This window comes from Monodelphis domestica, chromosome 4 (assembly GCF_027887165.1).
Source record: "Monodelphis domestica isolate mMonDom1 chromosome 4, mMonDom1.pri, whole genome shotgun sequence".
Lineage (NCBI taxonomy): Eukaryota > Metazoa > Chordata > Mammalia > Didelphimorphia > Didelphidae > Monodelphis > Monodelphis domestica.
In genome coordinates, this window is record NC_077230.1 from 361,205,200 (window position 1) to 361,217,301 (window position 12,102).

Below are 12,102 nucleotides of genomic sequence, written 5' to 3' on the forward strand. Positions count from 1 at the left end.
AATATGAAAAGCCCAACCAAAGTCGAGGAGAATGGAGACTGAAAAAAAAAAAGAGGTTCTTGAATTTCAGCAGCAGCATGGTGCAATGGAAAACTGGATTTAGGCTGGGAAGACCTGACTTTTGAGTAAGTCAACATCTCTGGGCCTACATTTCTTTATCTGTTAAATGAGAGACTTGCACTAGGTGACCACCGGTCCTTTTCCACTTTAGAATCTCTCATTAGTCACCTTGGAGAGAGAATAGGTACTTGAATAGTAGCTAGTATGAATGACTTGGGAAGAGGTGGAAGTGGTGAGTATAGGATACTCCTGGAAGATGGGCAGCCAAAGAGAAAGAAAATAGTTACATAAAAGGATTGACAGAATGAAGTAAATTTATTTCACCTTTGGGCAAGCTTGTAAGAGGAGAGGAAAGAACCAGTTGAAAGGGAAACAGTTGATATATATATATATATATGAGAAATCTTTGGATCAAGCTATCCCCCGCGGGCCCCCCCCCACCCCCCAATGGCTGATGGTCAAAGAAAATCAGAGGGAGGAAGGGAGCAGTGGCAAAAGTTCATCTTGATAAAGAGGAAGGGCAGTCTCAAACTTTGAGGTAAGAGGAAGGAGTACAGGACATCTAAGTATATAAATTGTTTAGAGGTACATAAATAGGGAATTGAAGAAGCTCACTTCTGATAGCTTCCATTTTCTTGGTAGACAAAGAAGTCAACTGAGTGAAGGAGGGTGAGGAATATGGACTAGCCAGAGAGGCTTGAGAGAAGAAAGTGTGAAACTACTGCTTTGGGAAATGGGACACTCAGTAAGAGATGAATGAAAAGATTGCCTAGTTAAGGCTCCATAGCTGTATTTGTAGTTAACCCAATAATTTTTCTTTAGCATTCACACACTCCTAAATTAAGGTTGAAATGGCCAATTGAATTTCATGAAAGCATATACTGTTTTTGTTTTATCCTTGTTCTTCCTGTGATAATTATGTTTTGTGTGGTCTCTACTGAAAAATACTATTAATCACCATTTCTTTTTCCCTCTGCTCCAGCTTTGCATGGAAAGGCAGAAAATCACAAAATATTTGTTGCATTTTGTTTGGCCATTAAAATATGAAGTTTAGGAAGCAGCTAGGTCGGTCAGTGGATTGAGAGCCAGGCCTAGAGATTGGAAGTCCTAAGTTCAAATCTGGCTTCAGACACTTCCCAGGTGTGTGACCCTGGGCAAGTCACTTAACCCCCATTACTTAGTCCTTACTGCTCTTTTGCCTTGGAACCAATACACAGTATTGATTCTAAGATGGAAGGTAAGGGTTTAAAAAAATGAAATAAAATTTTAAAATAAAGTATGAAGTTTAATTTAACCTCATTGTTTATAAAGCTATCAAATACTTTCCCTTCTATTTAGGGTAGTCTCATCTATTAATATTTAGTAGACAGGCACATTTTCCAGTTGACTATTTGTTGACTGTGCATAGACTTGCACAGATACTTAATAAATTAACTCAAATCATCATTACTTTTGGAGAAAAATATGAAAACTGTATGAAACAAGTTATATTTATGTTATAGCTAAAGAGATTATAATGAAAAGTTCTTAACAAATTCTTTATAATCATATTTTGACATGCATTGTCAATTATGATCATTTATTTCTTTAAACTTAGGACTCTAGGTGAAATAAAAATAATTGCTCACATTTATATAATACTTTTTGGTATACAAAATGCTTTTTTCACAAGCTCATGAGTGACTCTTAATAGTTATTATTATCCTCATTGTGCAGGTGAGGAAACTGAGACTTATATAGTACATGACTATGCCTGGTCATATGGCTAGTAAGTATTAGATCCTAGAATCAAATCCTAGACTTATCTCTTCCAAGACATTGCTTTTTCCATTCTACTACACTTTTATTACTTTATTCATTAGTAAGAGATAATGTACTTGAAACTTCTTTCATGTGTGAATTCCACAGGCTGATATTTATTGGCGAGAACTACTACATATTTTTATGGAATAGAACTCATGAAAACAATCATTTTGAAACTCCCAAAACTATCCATCACCATAGAAGTTCAAATTTGTTGACTAATGAACTGCTAATAACTGTTTCCTATTTATAAGCTTAGTCTTAAGATGATTAAGACCAGTTTCATCTTATTAAAGAAATGTTCTTTGATAGGCTTCTTATTTAACCACATATTTTTCCAATATTCATCTCTAGTAATGATATTTTAACAGGACTTTGATATCCAGGAAATTATTGAAACTGGATAGCATCTGTGGAGCAGCATCCAGGAATATGAAAGGTCTGAGGATGATCTGTATTTAATAACATCTATAAGACATACATAATATATTGGGTACTATAATTGGACACATCGAAAAATGTGATTCTAGGCCTCGGAAAGCTTCTCTTCTAAAAGAGATGACAAAAATGAGTGAGGTTTTACTTGGTTATACAGTTGACAGCTTATGGTCAAGTACAGTTAGATCTCACTAATTCAGATGAACTGGAAGTAAAAAGTCTGAGTTCATATTTTAAAGTATAAGTTTATTTCTTAAATACATATAAAAGAATGGTTTACAAAGTGTATTAAATAGAAATCTTGCCAGAAATGCCTTAATTAATAGATAAGCATATGTAATTATTAAGGAGGGGAGTGGGGAGGGAGTTACAAGTATTTTTCATTATCTTATATCAAATTTGGTTAAATTCATTAGGGCTTTATTTTTGATGTTGAAATTACCAAATTCAAGATTAGTGGTCTGAATAAAGAAGATTTTCATGATAGGAGGGTGCTGGAAGGAAAAGGGGGGGGGGAGAAATTTCATAAAAATTAAAATACATTGAAAAGGAAAATTTCCCGTGCTTAAGTCACAGAACGGTATTACTAAGGCAGAGTCTTATTAGAGCAAATCTAAGGAATCAGTTAACAAATATTAAGTGCTTGGTGTATTTTAGGAGCTGTAATTAGCAGTAGGGATACAAAGAAAGAAAAACTTAGAGAAACAATCTCAAGTGTCAAGGAAGTACAGAATTGCAAAATTTTATTAAACATTTATTGAGAATCTACTGTGTGTAAGGCAAATTCGCTATATGCTCTAGGAGGTAGAAAGAGAGAATCTTATCTATTAAACAGTTAAGATAAGATTTAATCATCCAAGACTAACAGTTTAAGGTAGCAGTAGTAGAGTTTACTCTACCAAAAAATGAATAGCTTTAAATAGGTGGAAAAGTGTTCTTTCTGTTGGATGGGCAAATGGTTGAATCAAAAGCAATAGAGGTGGGAAAGTGTAATGAATATTCAGAGAATATTAAGGAAAGCATTTTGACTTGAGTAGAAGGGGGTATTGGGGAAGTAGTGGGAGATGTTTTAAAAGTTACTAGCTGGTAAAGGGCCTTGATTCAACTTATTTTTGGGGTTTTTGGAGACCTACTTCAGCTTGAACATCTTGCTGAAAAGGGGAGCTAATGAATATTTGTTACCCTTCCAAATCGCTTCTTACAAGAATTATATTTATATACACATTTGTTTTTTCCAGTAGCTAATCAAGTTGAGGAAACATTACATACCCAATTACCACAAACCCCAGAAACAAACTTCAGGGTAAGTTTTCAATGTGTATACAGATAGCTATCAATGTGACATAACTCTTGTCAAAAGGTTGCTGTATTCACATCTCTTCCTAACAAAATAATTGATTTAGCTTGTCAGATCAAGTGCTGATTTCTTTTTATTTGTTTGCCTGTTTGTTTGGCTAAAAATACCTCAAATACCTTGAGAGAGGTTCTAAGAAACCTGTGCTCAAAGCTGCTTTATTTTCATTTTATTTGTATTCAGAGTTACATGGCACCGTTACTCCTAGGTGTAGGGAACTTCTTAAGTAGTCATAGAGTTAGTTCTTTATTCCTAATGAGTTTTGCTTTGGGTGAGAAAATTATAGAAACTTAATAACTAAATGTAAATATTCATTAATGTTTTACATTATATTTTAGGAATCAAGCTATCCATTCCCCAGTAAAGAATCCATTGGTCCAGACCTGGGGAATTCCTTTGCACCAAATATTAGAATTAAAGAAGAACCTTTGGATGATGAATATGACAAAGCAATGGCCCCACAGCCAGGACTTTTAGACAAAATTAAAGATGAGCCCGACTCTGCTCAAGTAAGCATTTCTTCATTTCTTATATGCTTCTTATTCCACAAAATAAATAGATTCAATGAGATCGTTTTTGGTGTCAGGTTTGAAATTACTTTAAACACCTCTTTCTGTCATTGAGGTGGTAGAGAGAGGGATGGGAGAGGAAAGAAAGGAATAAGTCCTAGGCATTCTGCTAAGTCATTTGAGAATTTTATTTCATTTGATTCTCACAACTACCTTAGGAGATTGGTGCTATTATTATCATCATTTTACAGTTAAGGAAATTGAGGCCCAGAGAGGCTAACTGACTTGCCTAGGGTCATACAGCTAGTTAAGTATCTGAGGCCAGATTTAAACAATGTTATTTCCACTTTGCCACCAGCTGCCTCTAGGTGTGTAAGCACATTATTCATATGTTGGTAAATTAGCAAAAACAGAGGTGGTTGTAGCTCTCAGCTTTCTCAGCAGAAAGAAGATACTATATCTGTGTATTTCTTTTTCTTCCTTTTCAGTTTTTCCCCCGCCTTTGGAGCCATTTGTGTTCTTTTTCTCTTCATTCCCTGCCTTCTTTTTCTTTTAGAGTAATACTATTGAGTTGTTCTTTTTGTTGCTGATCTCTTGAGTATATTAGGCTTTATTAATTAACAAAGAAGTAGCTAATCAGAATTCTGCATTGAGTCTTAGAAAGTCTAAGGTGTAGCAGAGTGACTTAGTGGATTGAAAGCCTGGCCTAGAGACAGGAGGTCCTGGGTTCAGATGTGATTTAATATATACTTCCTAGCTGGATTATTCTGGGCAATTCATGTAATCTCCATTGCCTAAGCCTTAATGCTTTTCTGCCTTGGAACAAATACACAGTGTTGATTCTAAGATCAAAGATGAAGGAAATATAATAATACCAATGAAAGCTAGTGTTGATACAATTTAAAGTTTACAAAGTGTTTATATATGTCATATCATTTGATCTCATTCTCACTGCATGAATAGTCCATTTCTGATCAAGTACATCCTCTTTTTTAAAAAAAATACCCTTACCTTCTGCCTTGGTAACAACTTAAGAGAGAAACACAGAGATCAGGCAAATGAGGTCAAGTGAATTGCCTAGGATCACACAGCTAGGAAGTGCTTGAGGTTAAATTTGAACCCAGTACCTTCCATCTCCAGGCCTGGCTTTAAAGCTACCTAGCTGCCCTACACCTGTTCTTTCTTTAAAAATAAGTAAATAAAATAAGTACAGTGAATGGAGCTCCTAATAAGATATTGACATTCTGTTCCAATCTACAAATTGCAGTCTTCATAGTTGCCTCTGACTCTAAGAGGTTAAATGACTTGCTTTAGGTCACATAGCCATTATGGGTCTGAGATTCTTTATGATATACAAAACTTTTGGCTTTAGTTTCTTATCCATATTTTTAAATATTATTTTTACTTATACTATATTTTTAATGTTGATTTCTTGCTGAGTACCAAATGTGCATATTGACTTTGTCCGGAGAATTTTGTGAATTTCTTCATAGAATCTTTTCTATCTAATTTTTATAGTATTTCATCCTTCCAAATTGACATAAAAGGCTGCAGTTTCTTCTCTTCTTCCATTTTGTTTTTGTATCTTAACTGCTTATTATTTTACACATGGTAGGAGCATAATTATTGGATTAACACTTCTCATTTTATCTAAACTGATGCACAGATTTGAGATTGTTGTTCAGCCCATGCTTAAAGTAATTTATTCTTAGTGCTGTTAGATTTTGTGCTCTTCTGATAACCAATATACATGTGTGTATGCCTACATGCATGTGTCTATATATACATGCAGAGGCGTGTGTTTTTTTTTCTGAACATACCCCTGACCTTATTCTTTTTATGGAAGCAAGACTGAAAAAAGGTCACTAAAACATAATTTTGAAATATTTTTCTCTTTAGAAGTTTTCTTGATAACTTGTTTTTTCATCATTCATTTCTTAACACAAAGCTCCTCCCCACTCTACCAACTACCCAGAGAGTTTCTCTTTTAACAAAAAATCCAGACAGAAAAATCTCCCAAAAGCCATTAGGACACATGAAGATATTGAGGCCCAGGTAATAAAGTTGCTCCTTTCAAGAAATGAAATTGATTCATATTTAGCTTTCAAAAGGCATATGATAAAACTAGGTTTGTATCTTCTTTTGATTATTGGAATTTCTCTCAAATCTTTAGAATTTTGTCATTAATTGTTTTTGTTCTATTTCTTTATTCAAATTTTAAAATAATAATCTATAAACAACGGAGTAGTGATTTCATTCCTTCTTTTGTTTGATAATCATACTTATTCAACTTTCTTTTTCTTGTAGGCAATGTCTGTAAGTAAAATATTCTGCTTATATTTGAGATTTCTTTCAGAAACTTCTCAAATACATTTTGTTGAACCAGTTTTTTTCTTCATTTGGTAGTTAGGTTTAACTTTGAAGGATATAGTATTTTGGATTTTAACTTGAATTCCTTAGCTTTTTGGCATCTATTACTCTAGTCTTATTTCTGCAGAGTAATTTTCTGTTTTCTGAATTGATGTTTCTTCATATTTAAACTTGTTTCTCTTAAATGCCTCCCAATCAGTTTGAGATGTCAGGATTACTTTGAGCTACTGTGAATTATCAGGGCATGACTTTATTGGAAGAAAAATAGAATTAAATTAAAGTATTATGGAATTAGGCATATTGGAAAATGTTGGTTATTTGATGGTCTTTCTGCTTGATCAAAGGAAACATTTATAAGGAGAAAGCAATCAGAATAATCATCATTGGAAAGAAAATCAGGACTACCTTGTGATCCGCTTCTAACTTCTTTCATTTTGGGAAATGGCTATGGACCTGGTTGGACAGGAGTTTGAAGTTGTAAACTAGAAAATAGTTCAAGAATCATGTGACATTCCCCTTTGAGTTCTACATATGTTGCAGAAACCATTGGACTCAGATGGAGCTTTTATGTTAGTTGGAAAAAAAAGATAAATGTGGGGTATGTTTGCAGATTTGAGATAAAGGATATGGATAGAAAGCTTTTTGAAAACCTAAATTCTGTTTCCTCAAAGCTCTAGAGATAGTATCATGATTAAATAAAGAATTATGGTCACTGAGCCACTGAAACTCATATTTGGAAGGGACTTTACTGGCTGTCTAGTCTGACACATTTGAACAGAATCTCTGTTTAGCATATAATAGCTAATGATCTATGCTTTACTTGATCAAGTCATTGCCTCTCCAAAATATCCTATTTCACCTTTTATAGTTCTGATTGTTGGGAATTTATTTCTTCACATCAAGCCTTAATTTCTGTCTTGGGGGGTGGGTGTTTTCAACCTTTCTTCTTACTTCTGCCCTATCGTTTTAATTCCTGCTTTAGATGATGATCCTTCAAATACTTTAAAGAGAACTTTCATATATCCCCAGGTCCTCTTTTCTACAGACTGAGTACCCTAGACACTTCAATGATTCTCACAGAGCATCTTGATCACTCTTATCTGTGTACTGTTCTTCAGTTTATCAATATCTTCCTTAAAATTTGACTTGAAAACTGAATGTAGCACTTCATATGTTGTTGGACCAAGATAGAGGATAGTCAGACTATTATTTTACTAATAAAGATATTAGACTTAAGCTATATCCCTTTGAAAGGAATCTTTCAGTTAATAGAATGCTGTTCCCAGAGCTTCTAAAAGCAGATTGTGGAAGGAGAGGTTAGGGCCTGAGTATTATTCAGAAATAGTAAAGAGCCGTTGTCCATTCCTTACCTGATAAAAGGAGAAAAACTGGATTTTATTTCTTGTTTGCTTGTTTCAAAGCTGAGATTTTAGTCAATAAAGAACTCTTGGTCAATAAAATGGCAATTAATCTTTAAACTTATTAGGAAAAAAGGAGAGAAAAGAAATAGTAATTTGTACTTCTTTTCTAATCCAGGTAAATGTATTCTTGTCTAAATTCTTTTGTTTATCAGTTTTTAAAACAGTCTATGACAATTCAGTTCTGAACTTCCATTAAATTTGATATCATGTACATATTATTTCCACTTCCCTGCTTTAGAAGCAACCCATGTGGAATATTTTTGTTTAATGTAAAATTTTACTGTGGTTTGGAATATTGTGTCAAGGGATGATTTCTATAAAATATTATAATCTATATCACTGTATATACTCCTTAACTTTTAATTGAATGTTATATTTAACTAAAATGAAGTCTATATTCATAGACTCTAATAATGGTAAAAATTAAATTTATTTACATAGTCAAATGGAAAAATATACTGTTCTCCTGAGGTATCTAGTCACTATGGTAACTTACATAAGATTTAAACATAACTTTTATTTATTTATTAGATCCTTATCTTCTGTTTTAGAATCAATCCCAAGTATCAGTTCCAAGGCAGAAGAACATTAAGGGCTAGGCAATTGGAATTAAATAACATGCCCAGGGTCCCACAGCTAATATGTATTTGAGGTCAGATTTCAATCCAGGACCTTGTGTCTCCAGACCTGGCTCTTTCATTTGTTCCACCTACCTGTCCCTTTCATTTTCTCTTTATTATATTTTATTACTCCTTTTTATCTTTCTTACTTAACCTCCATTCAGTCTTACATGGTGACCAAGGAAAGCAATGAAGTAAAAATATCCAATGCAGAAACCAAGTCTTACAATGTATGCAATATTTCTCTCTAGTAGATACCCAGTTTCCTGCATTAAGAGAACTGTTTTTTTTTTTAATCTATTCTTGGTTTTTCCATCATTTAAGTACTTCAAGTTCCTTTTAGTAATCTTTTCATTTATAAGCTTATAGTCATTTAATATATTACTCTTCGTTCTACTTATTTTACCTGTTTTTTCTAGCTATTCTCCAGTTGATAAGTACCTATTTTGAGCCCCATCTTTTTGCTACTACAAAGAGTGTTGTTATGAATATTTTAGTATATGTAGAATTGGATTTTTTTCTTCTGACTTTGGATTCCCTTGGGGTATTTTTCCATAATGGAATTAGCTATTATTAAAAAGTTACAAACAACTTAAGGACTTTTGTTGAATAGTTTCAAATTTATTACTCATATGTCACCCCCTCTAATTTCATAGATGAACAGGGAAACAATGAAAAATTCTTGTAAAAAAGTTTTTTTGCAAGAAGCTGATAGTCTTCATCTTAGTTAATAACAGGTTCGAAAGTTAGTGGTAAAAATACAATTGATATTATGATAATAATGGTAAAGCTTTATCCTATTGTAAGTATTTAGATTTTTTTTTTTGTGCTTTCTGTAGAATTTGTAGAGTGTGGGCAAGGAGTAATATTCTTTTTTTTAACCTTTACCTTCCATCTTAGAATCAATAGTGTGTATTGGTTCCTAGGCAGAAGTATGATAAGGGCTGAACAATGGGGATTAAATGACTTGCCCAGGGACACAAAATTAGGAAGTTTCTGAGGTCAGATTTGAATCTGTGACCTCCCATCTTGACTTTCAATCCACTGAGCCATCCAGCTGCTCTCAAGGAGTAACATTCTTAAGTACCTTTTAGAAGCAAACCACTATAGTAGTTTATATAATTTACAAAGAAGTAGCTTGGGAGTATAATTGGAAAAAAAAAAGCAATGAATCTGTAGAGCCAGAATACCTGAAAGTTCTGACTGTGATGTTTTGTATGACTGGAGAATTCTTTTGAACTATTTGAGACCCAACTATCTCATTTGTAAAATGGGTGCTTTGACATCCATATTTAAACCAGTTTAAGTTTATTTGGAAAAGATTTCAGAATAAACATAGTTATAAACTAGCAAAAAATGAAATAGTGTGAGAAGGCTTTACCAGTATTTAATGTTAAACAGTTACTTGTGATTCCTCACAGAATTGTTAGAAAATAACTTTGTAGACTGTTCAGTACTATCTTGTTTCTGTAATATTAATGATGATATTTGAAAGATCTCTAAATTTATTTATTTCTTGACATTTTGGTAATCTTGTCTTTTTAAAAAATATTTATTTGTTTGTTTATTTCCTCTTTTTATTGTTTAGAATCTTTTTCCATGGTTACATGATTCTTACCCGCCCCCCAACCCCTCAACTTTCCTTTCCCCGCCTGAAGCCAACAAGCAGTTCCACTGGGTTATACCATATATCATTGTTCAAAATCTATTTCCACGTTATTCATATTTGCAGTAGAGCAATCCTTTAACATCAGAAACCCAATCATATCCCTATCATACTACTTGATAACATTTTTCTGATGCATTTCCATTTCCACAATTCTTTCTCTGGATGTGGGTAGTGTTCTTTCTCATAAGTTCTTCTGGATTGTCCTGGGTTCTTTTTTTTAAAAGTCCTTTGTAATAAGTTTCTCTGATTAGATTGGCAGAGATGAATATTGGAGCACATGTAGATAATGTGAAAACAATTATGTCAATAAAAATATATTTTAAAATAAAAGGTAAAAGGAGAATGGTGGTCACCGCTCTCACAGAATTAGAATTTAGTTACAGAGAAAAAACTTAAGGAACAGAGTTATCTATTACAAAGAACACTGAATTACAGTCAAGAGTCTTGATTTTATTTTAGTTACAGAGAAAAAACTTAAGGAACAGAGTTATCTATTACAAAGAACACTGAGTTACAGTCAAGAGTCTTGATTTTGTTCCCTGTTTTGCCACTTAATGGCTTTGTCCTTCAACAAACCATTTTACCTCTCTAGGCCTCAGTTTTATTTATATTCAAAAAAGGAGCTTCAACTATCTAATTTTTTTTTCCTTTTTTCAATTACATATAGTAACACATTTTGACATTTGGTTTCTCACATTTTGATTTAGGACCCCCTGGCACTTATTACAATGTGTAATAATAATAATAAAGACTCATAAAGGAAATAAAGTGGAAGATGGCATGCTTTGATCTGCAATCAGACTCTAATAGTTCCTTCTTTGGCTGCAGATAACATTTTTCATCATAAGTCTCTTGTGGATATCTTGGAAACTTGCTTTGCTGTTAATAGGTTATCTTTCACAGTTGATCACCATATAATATTTCTGTTACTATTTACATTGTCCTCCTAGTTCTACTCACTTCAGTTTTCATCACTTCATATTGGTCTTTCTAGGTTTTTCTGAACTCATCCTCTTTGTCATTTCTTATGGCACAATAGTATTAGGTCCTATAATAGTATAGGACACTCTTTACAACCCAGCTTCCATATCTCTAAGTTGAATAGTTAAAGCTAATTTTTAAAGGCTTCTTTAATCAGCTCAATTTTAATAAAGATTTAAACTCTAGTTGCCCAAATTTCGAGTCCAATAATCTTTATTAAGTTGCCTGGCTAATCTAGCTAGTTAGAGGAAACTCATGTGCATGTATATAGAAATATACAAAATACATACATATGAGAATTTAGGGAAAGACCCTAAAAGAAAGGCTTCATTTTGAAGGTGGTATTTGAACTATGTTTTAAGAAACTCTGGATTCTGAGTGTTAGAAGTACAGTGAAGTGTCTTTTAGTTATGGGAGATAGCCAATACAAAGGTTCAGAGAAGTTAGGGTTCCATGGATCAAAGAGAGTTAGAAAATAAGTTAGACTTGACTTTAGTCTGTGTGAAAGGGAATAATGTATCATCAAGCTGGGAAAGCTAGATTTTAGAGGACTTTAAATATGAAACATAAGGGTTTATAGTTGATCCAAGAGGCAAAGGGACCCATTAGACTTTACTGAGTAGATCAGACTGATGTTTTAGGAGAATAACTTTGGTGGCTTTATAGAGTATGGTTTGGAAGTGGGAATAGCTAAGCTTGGTCAGCCAATTAGGAGGCTGCTACATTTGACTTCTTGCCTAGAAGGCCCGAACTAGGCTGATCTTGAGAAGGAAATGAATGAAAGAGAAGTTATGAAAGCAGAAAATAAGACCAAGCAATTGATTGGATATGTGAAGTGGGTAGTTGAGGATAACCCTGAGGGTTCAAAACTGGGTGA

General features: G+C 33.4%; 1 protein-coding gene across 8 annotated transcripts in view; it reads left to right on the forward strand.

Annotated features, from left to right (window-relative positions):
• The window catches only part of ZMYM4 (zinc finger MYM-type containing 4), a 142,405-nt gene that overhangs the window by 60,632 nt on the left and 69,671 nt on the right, over positions 1-12,102 (forward strand). For 4 of the 8 annotated variants that reach the window (XM_007492781.3, XM_007492779.3, XM_056795129.1 and 1 more), the window contains exons 4-5: positions 3,540-3,604; positions 3,994-4,164. In XM_007492781.3, the coding sequence (XP_007492843.1) occupies positions 3,540-3,604; positions 3,994-4,164 (236 nt within the window). Of the gene's footprint in view, positions 1-2,234; positions 2,303-3,539; positions 3,605-3,993; positions 4,165-12,102 lie in introns of those variants that run through there. The other 4 variants (XM_001380542.5, XM_007492780.3, XM_056795128.1 and 1 more) reach the window with 2 other exon arrangements.